Source organism: Pelophylax lessonae (genome assembly GCF_965119305.1).
Source record: "Pelophylax lessonae genome assembly, chromosome: 3".
In the NCBI taxonomy this organism is placed as follows: Eukaryota; Metazoa; Chordata; class Amphibia; order Anura; family Ranidae; genus Pelophylax; species Pelophylax lessonae.
In genome coordinates this window covers 172,369,212-172,389,364 of record NC_138770.1, presented here as the reverse complement: position 1 = coordinate 172,389,364, position 20,153 = coordinate 172,369,212, and the positions used below count along the sequence as shown (strand labels likewise).

The 20,153-nt window shown below is 45.2% G+C and overlaps 1 protein-coding gene across 1 annotated transcript in view; it reads right to left on the bottom strand.

The window, feature by feature from the left end:
• Nucleotides 1–20,153, bottom strand: part of LOC309548890 (alpha-1,4-N-acetylglucosaminyltransferase-like) — a 60,171-nt gene that overhangs the window by 15,077 nt on the left and 24,941 nt on the right. The window contains exon 2 of the mRNA XM_082248818.1: nucleotides 9,202–9,695. Coding sequence (XP_082104944.1) covers nucleotides 9,202–9,672 — 471 coding nt within the window. The 5' untranslated portion in view covers nucleotides 9,673–9,695. The remainder of the gene's footprint in view (nucleotides 1–9,201; nucleotides 9,696–20,153) is intronic.

Below are 20,153 nucleotides of genomic sequence, written 5' to 3'. Positions count from 1 at the left end.
CACACATACTGCTCCACCATGTTGGTAAAATGCTGCCTCCTGCTAAGACGTTCCATCTGAGCTGCTGGTGCTGCTGTTTGTTGTGGCGTGCTGACAAAGCTTTTCCACATTTCGGCCATGCTAACCCTGCCTTCTGAGGTGCTGGCGGTGCCCTGGTTGCGTTGGCGACCTCCTCCTCCTCTGCCTTGTGCTTCCACTGTGGCCCCGCTGTCAGATGGGAATGCCAGCAGCATCGCATCTACCAGCGTGCGCTTGTACTCGCGCATCTTGCGATCGCGCTCCAGTGAGTGAATTAAGGACGGTACGTTGTCCTTGTAACGGGGATCCAGCAGCGTGGCCACCCAGTAATCAGCACAAGTTAGAATGTGGGCAACTCGGCGGTCGTTGTGGAGACACTGCAGCATGTAATCGCTCATGTGTGCCAGGCTGCCCAGAGGCGACGAAAGGCTGTCCTCTGTGGGAGGTGTATCGTCCGTGTCCTCTGTATCCCCCCAGCCACGCACCAGTGATGGCCATGAGCTGGCCTGGGTGCCACCCTGCTGTGAACATGCTTCCATCTCCTCCTCCAGCTCCTCCTCCAGCTCCTCCTCCTCCTCATCCTCCAGAACTGTGCCCCTGCTGGACAATTGTGTCCCTGGCATTTGTGTGTGCAGGAACCCACCCTTGGAGCCCCTTGCGAATGACTGCCCTGAAAGCCTTTGAAATGTTACCTCTTCATCCTCCTCCTCCTCCTCCTCATCCTGTGCCACATCCTCTTCCATCATCGCCCGAATTGTTTTTTCAAGGAGGCATAGAAGTGGGATAGTTAAGCTGAGAACGGCGTCATTGCCACTGGCCATGTTGGTGGAGTACTCAAAACAGCGTAACAAGGCACACAGGTCTCGCATGGAGGCCCAGTTATTGGTGGTGAGGTGGTGCTGTTCTGCAGAGCGACTCACGCATGCGTGCTGCAGCTGAAACTCCACTATGGCCTGCTGCTGCTCGCACAGTCTTTGCAGCATGTGCAAGGTGGAGTTCCACCTTGTGGGCACGTCACATATGAGGCGGTGAGCGGGAAGGCCGAAGTTACGCTGCAGCGCTGCCATGCGAGCAGCAGCAGGGTGAGAACGCCGAAAGTGCGCACAGACGGCCCGCACTTTCTGCAGCAGCTCTGACATATCGGGGTAGTTTTTAAGGAACCTCTGCACCACCAAATTCAACACATGCGCCAGGCAAGGGATGTGCGTCAAACCGGCTAGGCCCAGAGCTGCTATGAGATTTCGCCCATTATCGCACACCACCAGGCCGGGCTTGAGGCTCGCTGGCAGCAACCACTCATTTGTCTGCTGTTCCATGCTCCTCCACAACTCCTGCGCGGTGTGTGGTTTGTCCCCCAAACAGGCAAGTTGTAAAACTGCCTGCTGTCGTTTAGCCCTGGCCGTGCTGAAGTTGGTGGTGAAGGTATTACGCTGTCCGGATGAGGATGCGGTAGAGGATGAGGTAGCGGAGTAGGATGAGTTAGGAACAGGAGGCAAACTGAAGCGCCCTGCAATCCTCGGTGGTGGAAGGACATGCGCCAAATTGCTATCCGCCTCAGGCCCATCCGCCACTGCATTTACCCAGTGTGCCGTTAGGGAGATATAACGCCCCTGACCGTGCTTACTGGTCCACGTATCGGTAGTTAGGTGGACCTTGGCACAGATGGCGTTGCGCAGTGCACACCTGATTTTTTCCCCCACTTGGTTGTGCAGGGAAGGGATGGCTTGCCTGGAAAAGTAGTGGCGGCTGGGCACGACGTACTGTGGGACCGCCACCGACATAAGCTTTTTAAAACTGGGCGTCTCCACCAGACGGAATGACAGCATTTCAAAGGCCAATAATTGTGAAATGCTGGCATTCAGGGCCAGGGATCGCGGGTGGGTAGGGGGGTACTTCCTCTTCCTCTCAAGTGTTTGGGAGATGGAAAGCTGAACACTTCCACGGGACATTGTGGAGATGGTTGTTGGTGACCCAGGTGGTGGTGTTGCTGACAGATCGTCTGTTTGCGGGGTGGCAGGTGCCGGTATGACTACAGAGGTGGCTGGAGCGGCCGAGACTGCAGCAGAAGAGGAAGCAGGATGAGCCAGAGACGTTTCTTGGTTTTGAAGGTGTGTACTCCACTGCAGCTCGTGCTTTGCACTTAGATGCCTGATCATGCAGGTTGTGCTCAGGTTGAGAAGGTTTATGCCTCGCTTCAGGCTCTGATTGCACAGGGTGCAAACCACTCGTGTCCTGTCATCAGTCCTGTCCTTGCTGCGTTGGGCAGTAGCAGGCGTAGTGTCTAGGGCACGGCCGCTCCGCTTCTGCACCCTGCTCCCTCTTCTGCTGTGCTGGTGGCTCTGTGCGACCACCGCCTCTTCCTCCAAAATACTCAGGTCACCTGCATGACCTTCATTCCATGTGGGGTCGAGGACCTCATCGTCCTCCACATCATCTTCCACCCAGTCTTCACCCCTGCCCTCCCTGTCGGTCTCCACAATGCTAAACGCCGCAGCAGTTGGCACCTGCGTTTCGTCATCATCGGAGACGTGCTGTGATGGTCCTTCCATGTACTCATCTTGAGAAATAAGTGGTTGGGCATCGCTGCACTCAATCTCTTCCACTTCTGGGGCAGGGCTAGGTGGATGACCCTGGGAAACCCTGCTGACAGAGTCCTCAAAAAGAATAAGAGACTGCTGTATGGCTTGGGGCTCAGACTGCTTGCCTGATTTGCAAGGGGGTGAGGTGAAAGACGGTTGGACATTGGCTGCAGGTGCCAACTCTGACCTTTCTGCAGTAGACTGGGTGGGAGACAATGTGAAGGAACTGGAGGCACTGTCAGCAGCAAACCAATCTACTATCGCCTCTCTGTGTTCTGGCCTCATCACTTCTAGAGGCGTATGATGCCCTACCAAATACTGCTGCAGGTTCTGTCGCCTACTCACACTTGAGGAAGGTGTTTCACTTGTGCGTGTAGCTGGCACAGATTGACCACGTCCTCTCCTTGCAACAGGAGCTCTAGCAGCAGCACCACGACCCCGGCCACGGCCCCTATTTGACGCTCTCCTCATATTTCTGAAATTTAAGATCTTGCCCTAGAAAGGTCTTTATTGAATAGCAGAACAAAAGAACAACAGTATCGCACGGGTGTATCTCACAGTCAAATATGCAAACTATGCCGCAATTTAATGTTTTTTACACCAAAAGGGTGTGTATTGAATAGCGGAATAGGATAAAAAACTGTGTATCTCACACGTACAAACACAGACTAGGCCCGATTAAATTTTTTCCTACCCTAAAGGGAGGATGAGGAAGAGGAGTATGGAACAGGCAGCACCCTCAAATCTTCAGAAGTATGAGATGAACCTCAAAAACTTGGAAAGGTGGATCTCACACGTACCGACACAGACTATTCCGCAATTTAATTGATCCCCAAAGGTTTTTATTGAATAGCGGAATGGGAAATATGATCAAAAAAAGTGTATGTATCTCACACGTACAGAAGCACACTAGGCCCCAATTACTATTGTTTGTACACCTAAAAGGATGGAGGAGGAGGAGGAGGAGTATGGAACAGGCAGCACCCTCAAAGCTTCAGAAGTATGAGATGAACCCCAAAAACTTGGAAAGGTGGATCTCACACGTACCGACACAGACTATTCCGCAATTTAATTGATCCCCAAAGGTTTTTATTGAATAGCGGAATAGGAAATATGATCAAAAAAGTGTATGTATCTCACACGTACAGAAGCACACTAGGCCCCAATTACTATTGTTTGTACACCTAAAAGGATGGAGGAGGAGGAGGAGGAGTATGGAACAGGCAGCACCCTCAAAGCTTCAGAAGTATAAGATGAACCCCAAAAACTTGGAAAGGTGGATCTCACACGTACCGACACAGACTATTCCGCAATTTAATTGATCCCCAAATGTTTTTATTGAATGGCGGAATAGGAAATATGATCAAAAAAAAGTGTATGTTTTTCAAACGTACAGAAGCACACTAGGCCCCAATTACTATTGTTTGTACCCCTAAAAGGATGGATGAGGAGGATGAAACAGGCAGCACCCTCAAATCTTCAGAAGTATGAGATTGTGTTCACTGTACCCCACAAAGATTGTGTTCACTGCACCCCAAAAGGATTGTCTTCACTGCACCCCACAAAGATTGTGTTCACTGTAATCCACAAAGATTGTGTTCACTGTACCCCCCAAAGATTTTGTTCACTGCACCCCACAAAGATTGTGTTCACTGTACCCCACAAAGATTTTGTTCACTGCACCCCACAAGGATTGTCTTCACTGCACCCCACAAGGATTGTGTTCACTGTACCCCACAAAGATTGTGTTCACTGCACCCCAAAAGGATTGTGTTCACTGCACCCCACAAAGATTGTGTTCACTGTACCCCACAAAGATTGTGCTCACTGTACCCCCCAAAGATTGTCTTCACTGCATCCCACAAAGATTGTGTTCACTGTACCCCACAAAGATTGTGTTCACTGCACCCCAAAAGGATTGTCTTCACTGCACCCCACAAAGATTGTGTTCACTGTACCCCACAAGGATTGTCTTCACTGCACCCCACAAGGATTGTCTTCACTGCACCCCACAAAGATTGTGTTCATTGTACCCCACAAAGATTGTGTTCACTGTACCCCCCAAAGATTTTGTTCACTGCACCCCACAAGGATTGTCTTCACTGCACCCCACAAGGATTGTGTTCACTGTACCCCACAAAGATTGTGTTCACTGTACCCCACAAAGATTTTGTTCACTGCACCCCACAAAGATTGTGTTCACTGCACCCCAAAAGGATTGTCTTCACTGCACCCCACAAAGATTGTGTTCACTGTACCCCACAAGGATTGTCTTCACTGCACCCCACAAGGATTGTCTTCACTGCACCCCACAAAGATTGTGTTCACTGTACCCCACAAAGATTGTGTTCACTGCACCCCAAAAGGATTGTCTTCACTACACCCCACAAAGATTGTGTTCACTGTACCCCACAAAGATTGTGTTCACTGTACCCCACAAAGATTTTGTTCACTGCACCCCACAAAGATTGTGTTCACTGCACCCCAAAAGGATTGTCTTCACTGCACCCCACAAAGATTGTGTTCACTGTACCCCACAAGGATTGTCTTCACTGCACCCCACAAGGATTGTCTTCACTGCACCCCACAAAGATTGTGTTCACTGTACCCCACAAAGATTGTGTTCACTGCACCCCAAAAGGATTGTCTTCACTGCACCCCACAAAGATTGTGTTCACTGTACCCCACAAAGATTTTGTTCACTGCACCCCACAAAGATTGTGTTCACTGCACCCCAAAAGGATTGTCTTCACTGCACCCCACAAAGATTGTGTTCACTGTACCCCACAAGGATTGTCTTCACTGCACCCCACAAAGATTGTGTTCACTGTACCCCACAAAGATTTTGTTTCACTGCACCCCAAAAGGATTGTGTTCACTGCACCCCAAAAAGATTGTGTTCACTGCAGCCCACACACAGAAAAATGGATGTGGATCACTGACACCTGCCTATCTCCTATCCCACACCACACAGCAATATCGATTGTAGTTTGTAGAACACACTGACCCTATAATTCAGCAGACTCTATCCCTAAAATGCCTACAACTCGCCCTGCCTAAACACTCCGACCTGACCCTAAATTCTATCCGGACACCAATTCGTTTTCCCTGCCTGTCTTTCCCTAATCAGCAGCCAGCACGTATGTGTGCTCTGTCCCTGAGCTAAGCAGCAGAATGACGCCGCTGCGGCTGCCTCGAACTTATAAAGACTTGGTCACATGCTTCAGACGGCCAATCACAGCTACTCATACATTTGCAGGCATGGCTGGGATAGCTTAAGGCACACCAGTTAAACGATTGTTGATTGGCTGTTGAAAGCCCGCCATGAAAAGAGCGCCAAAACATGCAAAACCCGGAAATAAAACGACCGAACACGGATTTTTTACCCGAACATACAGTAAAGTGTCCGTGTCCGTGTTCGGGTAACAAAAATCCAATTATTCGGTACGAACACGAATAATACAGTCCGTGTTCGCTCAACACTAGTCCTGAACTCTAAAAAAAAAAAAGATTTTACAGTGAGTACAAAAATCCTATTTTATTTAACAATCTGCCTTAAAGTGATTGTAAACGATCACCCTGTAAAACAACCAACTCCGTTTAAAACAAGAAATTAAAAGGCAAAACATTTTTGTATAGATATATAAAAAAACAATATAAATACAGTTTTTTATATATCTATACAAAAATGTTTTGCCTTTTATTATAAGTGATCAAAATTCCTCTGCAAAAGTGCTGGGGGAGGTGAATCTTCATCCCCCATCCCGTCATTTTCAACCCCCGTCATCTTCATCCCCCCTGTCATCTTCCTACTATCCCACCCCAGTCATCTTCACCCCCCCTGTCATCTTCACCCCCCTAGTAGCTTCCTACCATCCCACCCCCTGTCATCTTCATCCCCCCTGTACCCCACTGCCAGCTTCCTACCACCCAAGCCCCTTAAATTTACTGGTGCACATCATATGATGGATGCAGGGAAAAAATTTTTTGTGACAACACGGAGACAAGGACATTTGTTCTTACAGTGAAACCACCAATGCAGGGAATTTTTTATTTCAGTGACACCAAGGATGCATTTCTACCCAAAAACCATCTCACCCATAGTGCAGTGCGGTGTTTTAAAAATGGTTTAAAGTTTTTCTTTTTTGGGGGGGCGCAAGTAGCTGGTCTTGCCTAGGGCGCAAAATAGTCTACAGGCCCAACCCTTTGTGTTTATGGTCTCAAAACTGAGGCGTGCTGGGAGTAGGAGTGATTGTAGTAGGTTGGTCACTGTTTTTATATTTGTCAGTATCCAAATCCTCCTGTAGGAGGACTCACATGACCCAAATGTCTCTGAAACTTGTGTCCTGAACTCTAAAAAAAAAAAAGATTTTACAGTGAGTACAAAAATCCTATTTTATTTAACAATCTGCCTTAAAGTGATTGTAAATGATCACCTTGTAAAACAACCAACTCAGTTTAAAACAAGAAATTAAAAGGCAAAACATTTTTGTATAGATATATAAAAAAAACAATATAAATACAGTTTTTTATATATCTATACAAAAATGTTTTGCCTTTTATTATAAGTGATCACAATTCCTCTGCAAAAGTGCCGATGGGAGGTGAAGCAGCAGTACACGGAGGTTCCCAGTGAGTAGCTGTGGATGTGGAGGGGGGGTAGGGGGGAATTAGGACAAGTCTGAACAGTAAGGGAGAGCAGGCTGAGTTCCAAGCAAAGCTAGAAAACTAACTATGACATGTTCTCCTGTTTAATGTTCTCAGTTTTTATTAGGCTGGCAGGAAGACCAGGGGTTTTACATAAAGGAAGCAATACAAAGAACAGGGGACTTTCTCATATAAGTACATGGTTCAGCTCAGCAGGCACATACAGTATCAGGAATATGAAGTTTTGGGTTTACATACTTTTTAAATTCACCAAAAAGCTACCTTGCCAGCCACATTCTGAAGTCTCATGGTCTGTTTTAGTTACACTTTTATTTCTGTAATGCTTGATATGGGAGGGCTTCTCCAACCCAGTCAGCCATTTCCCCCCAAGTATACATACCTTTTTATACCAAGTCATAAGTGGTGTATACATGAACAGCGCCTCCATTTTCAATGGAAAGATATTATCAAAACGGTAAAAGAGTTGGAAAGCGTTTGCAAATTCTGTGTCACGATATACCCCAGTCCTTTCATAAAGAAGACAATTGGTCTGTCACGGTAGATTTGGGCTTCCTACCATCCCACCTCCTGTCATCTTCATCCCCCATCAGCTTCCCCCCATCCCACCCCCTGTCATCTTCATCCCCCCTGTCATCTTCCTACCATCCCACCCCCTGTCATCTTCATCCCCCATCAGCTTCCCCCCATCCCACCCCCTGTCATCTTCATCCCCCCTGTCATCTTCCTACTATCCCACCCCCTCTGTCATCTTCATCCCCCCTGTCATCTTTACCCCCCCCATCTCATCTTCCTACCATCCCACCCCCTGTCATCTTCACCCCCACTGTCATCTTCATCCCCCCTGTCATCTTCCTACCATCCCACCCAATGACATCTTCATCCCCCATCAGCTTCCCCCCATCCCACCCCCTGTCATCTTCTTCCCCCCTGTCATCTTTATCCCGCCTGTCATCTTCCTACCATCCCACCCCCTGTCATCTTCACCCCCCTGTCATCTTCCTACCATCCCACCCTTTGTCATCTTCATCCCTCCTGTCATCTTCCTACCATCCCACCCCCGTCTTCCTAACCCCCCCCCCTTCATCTTCATCCCCCCTGTCATCTTCCTACAATCCCACCCCCTGTCATCTACACCCCCCCTGTCATCTTCATCCCCCCTAATAGCTTCCTACCATCCCACCCCCTGTCATCTTCATCCCCCCTAATAGCTTCCTACCATCCCACCCCCTGTCATTTTCATCCCCCCCTGTACCCCACTGCCAGCTTCCTACCACCCAAGCCCCTTAAATTTACTGGTGCACATCATATATGATGGATGCAGGAAAAACATTTTTTGTGACAACATGGAGACAAGGACATTTGTCCTTACAGTGAAACCACCAATGCAGGGAATTTTTTATTTCAGTGACATCAAGGATGCATTTCTACCCAAAAACCATCTCACCCATAGTGCAGTGCCGTGTTTTAAAAAGGGGGAGGAGAAGCAGCAGTACACGGAGGTTCCCAGTGAGTAGCTGTGGAGGTGGGGGGGGGGGGGTAGGGGGGCATTAGGACAAGTCTGATCACTAAGGGAGAGCAGGCAGAGTTCCAAGCATAGCTAGAAAACTAACTATGACATGTTCTCCTGTTTAATGTTCTCAGTTTTTATTAGGCAAGCAGAGGGACTGGCAGGAAGATCAGGGGTTTTACATAAAGGAAGCAATACAAAGAACAGGGGACTTTCTCATATAAGTACATGGTTCAGCTCAGCAGGCACATACAGTATCAGGAATATGAAGTTTTGGGTTTACATACTTTTTAAATTCACCAAAAAGCTACCTTGCCAGCCACATTCTGAAGTCTCATGGTCTGTTTTAGTTACACTTTTATTTCTGTAATGCTTGATATGGGAGGGCTTCTCCAACCCAGTCAGCCATTTCCCCCCAAGTATACATACCTTTTTATACCAAGTCATAAGTGGTGTATACATGAACAGCTCCTCCATTTTCAATGGAAAGAAGTAGATATTATCAAACGGTAAAAGAGTTGGAAAGCGTTTGCGAATTCTGTGCTCATCTTCCTCTGTCTCGATATCCCCCAGTCCTTTCATAAAGAAGACAATTGGTCTGTCAGGGTAGACTCGGGCTGCTGATTCAATAGCACACAAGACCAGGGATGGTGGTTCCATTCTGTCTGTGGTCTCCATAAATAGGATTCCATTTCCTTTGCCTAGAATGGTATATGCTGTAATAGGTTTAGACGTTACATTTTTCAGCCTATGAGATTGCGCATCAGTGGAAATGGATGCTGAAACATCTGAAGTAAGTTTGATTGTGGCCTGTTGATTTTTTTGTTTAAAATACACGAATGCAAAAAGAACTATAGCGGTTATCAATATCACCTTGAATTTCGTTAAGTTTATCCACATGATGGCAGAGTCCCATGTCCAATCTACAAAAACAAAAATGGAAAAAAATGTGTTATTGAGTACTAACTCCATATTGAGTACTGTCTGTGATCGTTTTTTTACTTGCACTAACATTTACATTTTCAGGACAAGCTTTTGGGATGTTCCCTTCTTCGCAGTCCAAACATTACTGATAAACTATAGCTGGGTATACACATTCATTTTTTTTTTTTCCTCAACCAAAATGTTAAAACTAAAAAAAAAAAAAACAGATTACCTTGTCTACACAATGATGTGTGCTGCAAGGATCTCCCCATAATGCTATTGTATTCTGACAAAGGGAGGGCTTCCCCTGCCAGAATACACTGATCAGTGCTTGCAGCTATTAGCTGGGCTTTCAGCAAGACTGTTTGACAAAAGCTGGTTGTTAGACTGGTTTCTTTTGTACAGACCGCGGTACACATGTACTAAACGTCAGCCGGTTCCTGCTGAACCAGTTAAAGTGATTGTAAACAATCACCTTGTAAAAAAACCCATTCAGTTTAAAAAATAAATGAAAGGTAAAACATTTTTGTATATAGATATATAAAATATATATATATATATATATATATATATATATATATATATATATATATATATATATATTATCATCGATCCCATTTTTCCCTTTTTTAAAAGTGATCCCATCCCCTCTGTTCTCAGCTGCATAGGAGCTGGGGGGAGAAGAAGCAGCATCACTCTGAGCTTCCCCTTCCCAGTTGAATGGCTGTACAGCGGGGGTGTGTCAGGACAAGTCTGATCATTGGAGCAGGGAAGGCTGAGGTCCCAGCATAGCTAAAGAACTGACCATGGCATGCTCTCCTGCTTAGTCAGTTTTTAATAGGAAAACAGAGGGACTGGCAGGAAAATCAGGGATTTCACATAAAGGAAGCAATACAAAGAGAACAGGAGACTTTCTCATACAAGTACATGGTATAGCAGGCACATATCAGGAATATGAAGTGCTGGAACAAACACTTTAACTTTTGGTACGTGTGCCAGGCTTCAGTTTTAGCAAATGTTGAGTAAAACAATTTCTAGAAAAAAAAAAATAAAACACACATATACAAAAACACACCAACACATATACTTCTCCTTTAATTACCATTGCTACCATTGCTGTGTGACAAAAGAATTTTGGCCATATGCATCACAGGAGTGCAGTTCATTCTGCACTCCTATGACCCATTTTCAGCCGACAGCGGGCTTTGTCACAAAGCCAGTCAAGGCTTGTGAAAGACGCACTGTAAAGTCACCAAAGATCCCAGGACTGGGCAGCTGGCTCAGCCACTCAGCTGGGCCGCTAAAGAACTCATCCATTCAGGTATTATTGAAACAAAGAGCGTTGCATCCTTTTTTAAATCCTTTGTGCATTTGAAATTTGTTATGATGTAAAACTTTTATAGGTCAATGATGTGAGAAGTCTTATGATGTACTGTAAGTATTTGCCTTTGTGTATTGTATTTAGATGCCTTTTGAATGCCTGCTTTAATGCCTTTCCCTTTTTCACACTATTTAGCTTGCTATTTCATCCCCTGATATGTTTACTCCGATATGTGAGTTTCTTTTGAGCTGGCCTGCTCCTGTGGGTATTGTCCACTGAAGCTACCCTAAGGATTAGGTACCTTTCTCAATCCAAAGGGCCTGTCAGTCATGCTCCCTAGGACCTGTCATCCATGGCTTCTCCTTTAAAGAGGAAGCCATTACCAACCTAGCTTTTGCTGGTATCTATCCAGCAACTCTGGTTACTAGGAAATAGGGACACCCTGCAGCCTTGACCTGAAGGTGGAAGTAGTGTATGTGTGTTAGATTAGAAGGAAGAATGATTCTCCTCTCTCCTCCCTGTTGAGCTCCACATGGAAAGGAAACATTTGTTTGCTCCTATGTTTACCCCTTTGCTGCCATATGGGTAAGTGTAGAGCACCCCTTAAGGAGTCGTTGGTGAAACAGATTCCTTTACTGGAGATTAGTGCACATACAGCCAGGTATGCAGCATAGAACAGTTTAAGGGTATCTTTTTCATGTTTTATTGAAAAGTTGAACTTGGATAGGGAGGAGGAAGCATGGGATACCCCCAAAATTTGCTGAACTAACATCATTGAGGACTCCTCTCTTCACACTAAGCTACACAAAAAGTCGACTCTCTCTACAGCCTGGTGCCTATGACTTCAGAATTAAAAACTGCACAGAGTCACTAGGGCACAGCATGTAGTTCATTTACTTGCAATGCCACAGAATCATCAGCTGCCTCCTTCTGATATTCATCAGGCACTCTTCAGGGAGGGAGATACAGACTCACACTACCACAAGACAGCTTGACTTTCTTCCCCCAAATTCTACCAGGTATTCTTTAGTAAACTCACCACACCCAAAAGAAAACTCCCAGACCAGACTTTGCGAATAGGCCCCCCCAGCTTAAGCTCAAGCTGGGAACTCGATGACTCCTAAACAGAGACTCCAGCAGCCTTCCCTCAGGGGCAGAGTCCCCAGATAGGTGATAGGGGTCTCCTCTCAACAGAATTAGACACAGGATCCACACACCCTGCCCCAGGTCTCGGACTATTTATGGGCATTCCAGCCACTGGGCACACCTTCCCAAGGGATTGGCTAGATTTCCATAAATATTCAAGCTGCCTCCCTATTCTTCCTACCACTTTAATTCTAGAATCATCTAGAATCCTCTAGAATACAGGGCAAAGCAATCAGTTCAGCAGCCTGTTAGATACTCAAACGGGAACAATCAATTCCTGCTCCACTGACTACAGAGGAGCTAAACTAAAATTTACCTCACAACCTACATGACCTAAGAAGGTGCTATATTGGTATCATTCTGCTTGCACAGAGGTGGTCCTTACATAGTATAGTATACCATTTTAATGCTGTATTAACTTTTTTCTTTTTTTTTTATAATGTTCAGTTTCCAGTGAGTCAAAAGGCATGTAGTGTTGGACACATGCTTAAAACCCTGTGTCATTGAGGGCAGTTCATTGTGCTTGTTGTGTTACACTATGCAATTTATTATTATTTCTCTGTGTTCATATTTTGGTTTATAATTGCTCTGGGTCTTTAAGCTGTGTCCCTATCCTGTCTAGGCTAAACTCTCTCTCTTATCATACCTTTGTATATCCCCTCCCCTTCCTTCTCTCTGGAATCATTCCACTGTATCCTGTAATGGTGAAAACATCTTTCCATGTGGCTTACGACATCAACGTCTTTCTTTTTGTAGCACCCTCCTTAGGAAGTAGCATATGTGGAGTGAACTGCATCCTGCAGCTCCTTCTGCTTCCCTGTAAATACTGGTCCCAGCTCCACCCCTACAGAAAATACCAGCCCAACTGGCTGCTTTTTCTTCCCAGTCTACCCGGCTGCCATACTGGAGACTTCCCAGAGCAAGGTTGGATGAAGACATGCACACCACTATCTTCTAGAGAGACCTGCTACATGTGGCAGGCTCTCCCCTTGTCTGTCCTTGCACTGTGCTGATCTACTCACAATGTATTTCCTTGCTCCTGCTGCCTCTCCGGAAAGCTTCCTTCCAACTGCCTCCTGTAATGGGATCCTTCCAGGTGAACAACTCTAGCTCCGACCCGAGGTAAAACCCCTCCCAGGCAGGAGACCCTCAAGGCCCTCCCTCAGCACTGCTTCTCCATCTTCCACCCGACTCCCTTGCTGGCATGGCTCATGTCTATTTAAGAGCTCACTTAGTTCCCTGCTAGGCTCACTTCCTGGGAATTGACTAAGGACCCTTAAATATGCAGGGCAACCCTCCTGGCCTCTGCCCACTAATTTCTAGGAATATTCTTCAATATTCTAGAACAAGAGGGAGGCATAAGAGAGCTGCCTGGCTGAGTCATCCAGCCCTGAACTCCAATGAACCCTTACCCGGATTCCAAGATTCAGGCTTAGCCCTTAGCCCTGAGCCAGACTATAGTTTGCCTGCAGTACCACTAGTGGCACACTAGAAGGTGCTACATACAGTATAAATAAGCCCAATCAAGGTGAAACTAGGCAAGGTTGCGTAAGCCAAGGTGGGGACTGTGTTTGGAAGCCAACTACCTTGACTAAAGCTTACTGTAAGATTCTGGTACCTCTGGTACCCTTATTTTCCATTTTCTCTCAATATGCGTCCCACCTTTCTAATTAGGTGGTACGCATACACCTTTAAGACGGATGACGTCATCGCCGAGCGCCGCAGAGCGGCTATTTCAACCGCCGGCGTTCTCTCTCACGTTGTTCGTTCAACCTGCCTGTGTGTCCACATGCTTACAAGCTTGTCTTGCTACCGGAACCTCCAGCTATTCTCTTTTACTTGGAACAGACCGGAACCTCGCTACTGATCCCTGTATCTCGCTACTGGATCACTCCCTCACTACTGGACCCTTCTACTACTAACCTTACTAGTGATAAGTACCCCACAGGGGAATCCTCCATAACCTTACTTACACTATCTACCTCTGCACATTAAGGACTGTTACTATCTATGCATACTAATTCTATCATCTGCACTGTTACATAGATTGCTAGCTCTTGAGTCTACTACCATCTATCCTTGCACTGGGTTAGTCTATCCTGTATTTGTCATCTGCTGTCCTTACCACCTGTTACCATACTCGATTACTAACCTATCTGAATTCTACCTAATACCATCTAATACTCTCCTGAACATTTCTATCAAGTGCTTACCATCTCTGTCACTGTTCACACCTGTCTCTTCAGCACATCATCTTCATACTATCATATACATCCTATCACTCCAGGAACATCTTATTGAGTGTGTATATCTGTATGCTGAAGCTGACAGGCCCACAGTGATGAGTCTGGAGAGTTGGATCTGGTTATTCAACACATCTCTACATGACTACTGAGTGGAGATTCTGCAGCTGCAAATCCAGCCTACTACAAAAACGCAGGAGCGTTACAGATTGAACGAACCTAAAAAATGGATTCAGCAGAATTACCCACTCAAGTGACACAATTAACACAACAAGTAAATGCATTAATACTTGCTCTTACTGAAGTAAAAGAAGAAAATCAGACTCTGACACAGCAGGTAACCCGTCTTTCACGGCTTACTGCTGCTGAACCCCCTGAACCTAAAATAAACCCTCCTCTAGTGTTTACAGGTGATCGGAAAAAATTTTGTAAATTCAAAAACGCATGTCAATTGCTTTTTTTGTTAAAACCTCGTACATACCCTACTGATCAAATGAAAGTCTGTACCGTTATCTCATACTTAACGGGTGATCCACGGGCCTGGGCAGACTCTCTCTTTGAGAAAAATGATCAGCTTCTCAACTCCTATTCTTTATTCCTAGCGGAACTCGCTAGTTTATATGATGACCCCAACAGGCAGAGTACTGCTGATATTCAATTGAGGGCTTTAAAACAAGGAAGGAGACCTGTAGAAGACTTTGTAGCTGAGTTCAAAAGATGGACCCTTGATTCAGGGTGGAATGATACATCTCTGCGAACTCAATTCAGACTCGGGTTGTCAGAAGCTGTTAAAGACGAGCTCGCCCGAGCGGATTTACCTGGCACCTTGGATGCCTTAATACAACTCAGTATCAACATCGACAGGCGACTGCGTGAAAGAAAGGCTGAGAAATTGGGAATGCCATTGTCTAGTCCTTCTCGGATTTCGGCCGTTGACCCTACTCCCATGGAGGTAGGAACCATACGCCCACCTTTATCAACTACTGAACGAGCCAGAAGAAGATCCAGAAACCTCTGCATGTACTGCGCATCCCCGGATCATTTGATAAGCGTCTGTCCCCTTGTCCGCAAAAAAGAGGGTGAGTGCTCACATGTCTTGCTAGGAGGATTAACGACTTCCTTTTCTAACCCCTATCTCTTTGTTCATTTGACATTGCAGTGGGACCAGACTAGGATTACCACCAAGGCTATGATCGACACCGGATCTTGTGGAAACTATATTGATACACGTTTTGTTACCTTAAATAAAATACCTATTATTTCAAAACCTAAACCTGTTTCTGTTAGTTTCATTAACGGTATTCCACTATCTTCCGGTCCAATCACCAACCAGACACAAGCACTCCTTGTCACTGCTAACGAGTCTCATATGGAGATCACCACTTTTGATATACTATCTTCACCCCATTTTTCTATTATTTTGGGACTCCCCTGGTTACACACACATCAACCAATCATAGATTGGAAAAGACGGACTTTGTCTTTCCCTTCTCACTATTGTGAGATTACGTGTAACCTCCCATCTTATGGAAAGATCCTGTCTGTGGTGTCAGATGAGATTGCACCACTATGCTATCAGGATCTGTCCGAAGTATTCCTTGAAAAAAATGCTCAAGTGTTGCCTCCCCATAGGGATTATGATTGCACTATCGATCTACTCCCTAACAGCAAATTGCCTTTCGGTCATGTTTATCCTCTTTCACAGGATGAACTCTCTCATCTCAAGGAATACTTGGATGAGAATTTGACAAAAGGGTTCATCAGACCCTCTACTTCTTCCACAGCTGCAGGACTTTTCTTTGTCCGCAATAAGGATTCAAGTCTTAGGCCTATTATCGATTATAGGCAATTAAATACGATTACAATAAAGGATCGCTATCCTTTACCGCTCATCCCTGAACTCATTGAACAAGTGCGTGGGGCTACTTACTTCTCTAAATTAGACCTGAAAGGGGCATACAACCTAATCCGAATCCGTGACGGAGATAAGTGGAAAACAGCATTCAGAACCAGATACGGATTATTCGAATATCTTGTGATGCCATTCGGGTTGTGTAATGCTCCCGCAGCTTTCCAAAGGTTCATAAACGACATCTTTAGAGACCTAATTGATGTCTGTGTTGTAGTATATCTGGACGATATACTTATCTATTCTCGATCTCTCTCTGAACATATAAAACATGTAAGACTTGTGTTATCCAGATTACTCGCACACAATCTATACGTGAAATTAAAAAAATGCCTATTTCATAAAGAAGAAATATTATTCCTAGGATACATCATATCCAAAACCGGAATTAAGATGGATATGAGCAATATATCCTGTATTCTGGACTGGCCTATACCAACAACTCGTAAGGCATTACAGCGATTCCTTGGATTTTCAAACTTCTATAGGAAGTTCATCAAGAACTTTTCTGCCATTGTGAGACCTCTCACACAACTAACAAGTATAAAGAAACAATTCAAATGGTCAGAAGAAGCAAATCGAGCTTTCTGCTTGTTAAAATCAAGCTTTACTTCTGCTCCCATACTACGCCATCCAGACCCATCCCTCCAATATATTCTGGAGGTAGATGCGTCAAATATGGCAGTAGGAGCAGTTCTCTCCCAACGACCAACAAATACTTCACCACTCCACCCAGTTGCTTTCTTTTCAAAATCATTAAGCAGCCCAGAGGTGAATTACCCAGTGGGTGAAAAGGAGTTGCTTGCCATAAAACTGGCACTGGAGAATTGGCGACATCTACTTGAGGGTACCCGGTTACCAATACTCATATATACAGATCATAAAAACCTTCAATACCTCCAGACTAACAAAACTCTCTCCCACCGGCAGGTACGATGGTCATTATTCTTCCTAAGATTCAACTTCTTAGTGACCTACACGCCTGCAGACAAAAATAAAAAAGCGGATGCGCTATCACGATTAACCGAAGATAACTGCGCCGAAATCCCTTCTATTCCTATAATACCCTATGAACGTATTATTGGGGTTGTTCGTTCCCTGAAGGAAGAGATTTTGCACAGTATAGGATTGGATTCACCTCCACCACAACTAAGTACTGATGCAGAAGGCTTCCTCTATTACAACGACAAACTCTACATACCCCCTACTATGCGCACCAAGATCTTGGAGTTATCACATGATGTGCCCATGGCAGGACATATGGGTATGACGAAAACCCTTAATTTGCTTACTAGGCAGTTTTGGTGGCCTGATATGAAGACGTCTGTACAAAAATTTGTATCTTCATGTGACATCTGTGCAAGGTCCAAAATTGACACTACAAAACCATCTGGTCTACTCTGCAGTCTACCAATACCCCAGGTTCCATGGGAAGTTGTGTCCTTAGACTTTATAGTAGAACTACCACCTTCTAAAGGATTTAATACCATTCTAGTGTCAGTGGACCACCTGACAAAGATGGCACATTTCATCGCTATCCGTAGACTACCTTCATCTAAACAAACAGCGGAACTACTGATGAAACATGTGTTCAAGTTACACGGAATTCCAAAGACTCTTTTATCCGATGGTATGGTTCACAGTTCATCTCCAAATTTTGGCAAGCTCTTTGTCAAATATTACGGATTGAGCGAAAGCTCACTTCTCCCTACCACCCTCAGACCAACGGACAGACTGAAAGAGTCAACCAGTGTATAGAACAATATCTGCGTTGCTACACATCATACCTACAGGATGATTGGGTGGACCTTCTCCCTCTGGCGGAATTTGCTTATAACAACGCAACCCACAGTACTACTAAGCAAAGTCCGTTCTACTTGAACTATGGGTTTCATCCCACACTTCTTCCACCACGCATCCTACCATCAAGTAACCCAGTAGCCTCAGACTATCTTACCCAAGTAAAGGACTCTCTGGGTTTACTTAATACCACTATCTCACACGCCCATAGCCAACAAAAAAGGTACTACGACCTACGTAGAAGACCTTCTCCTCAGTATGCTATTGGGGACCTCGTTTGGCTATCGACAAGAAATTTAAGATTAAATATCCCTAGCAAAAAGCTTGGACCTTTATTTCTGGGACCCTTCCCAATTAAGAAACTTATTGGAAAAGCTGCAGTACAGCTCACCTTACCAGCAGATCTCAAGATCCATCCCATCTTCCATGTGTCGCTACTGAAACCCCATGTTCCTAATCAAGGAATAAGGCCTACCATCTTGCCTCCACCTCCAGTACAAGTTGAAGGTGGAGAAGAATATGAGATTAAGGAGATTTTGGATTCTCGTATCCACAGAGGAAGACTCCAGTATCTCATAAGATGGAAGAACTATGGACCCCAAGACCACACCTGGTTGGATACCACTGATGTTCACGCACCTAGGCTTATACGAAGGTTTCACTCGAAATACCCGGAGAAACCAGTGCTATAGGCCTTCCGGAGCCGGCCTTAAGGGGGGGGTACTGTAAGATTCTGGTACCCTTATTTCCCATTTTCTCTCAATATGCGTCCCACCTTTCTAATTAGGTGGTACGCATACACCTTTAAGACGGATGACGTCATCGCCGAGCGCCGCAGAGCGGCTATTTCAACCGCCGGCGTTCTCTCTCACGTTGTTCGTTCAACCTGCCTGTGTGTCCACATGCTTACAAGCTTGTCTTGCTACCGGAACCTCCAGCTATTCTCTTTTACTTGGAACAGACTGGAACCTCGCTACTGATCCCTGTATCCCGCTACTGGATCACCCCCTCACTACTGGACCCTTCTACTACTAACCTTACTAGTGATAAGTACCCCACAGGGGAATCCTCCATAACCTTACTTACACTATCTACCTCTGCACATTAAGGACTGTTACTATCTATGCATACTAATTCTATCATCTGCACTGTTACATAGATTGCTAGCTCTTGAGTCTACTACCATCTATCCTTGCACTGGGTTAGTCTATCCTGTATTTGTCATCTGCTGTCCTTACCACCTGTTACCATACTCGATTACTAACCTATCTGAATTCTACCTAATACCATCTAATACTCTCCTGAATATTTCTATCAAGTGCTTACCATCTCTGTCACTGTTCACACCTGTCCCTTCAGCACATCATCTTCATACTATCATATACATCCTATCACTCCAGGAACATCTTATTGAGTGTGTATATCTGTATGCTGAAGCTGACAGGCCCACAGTGATGAGTCTGGAGAGTTGGATCTGGTTATTCAACACATCTCTACATGACTACTGAGTGGAGATTCTGCAGCTGCAAATCCAGCCTACTACAAAAACGCAGGAGCGTTACACTTACAGTGTGATTCAGAGTGCGGCTCGGTCTTCACTTTTTGCTACATGTGCAAAAAAGTCATACTTGGAATTCAGCTTCCATAAATGTGCTTTAATCCTACTCAATCCACTTCTGTGCCAGCCCTCTTTCAGGTACACACAGCAGATAAAAAATGAGGTCTTATTTCTAAGAAAGGTAAAAAAAGCATGCCTAAATGTTAATTTATTTATGTTTGAACGGTATATCAGTGCAATTGTCTATAACCACTTGATGTTCTAGAGATAGATTAGGGTAATATGGTTTATAATTGTAATAGGGGGTTGGTTTGGTAGGGGAGTACAACATTGTTTATAACCACAAGAGGAGGTTTAAGCATGTTAGAGCAATAGTTCTCTACCCCTGTAAACCCAGGTACTAGCTGTAAACCCAGGTACTAGGTACATTCTTAAAAAAGAGTAAAGATCGTATAGCAAAACATATATTTACAATTCTTA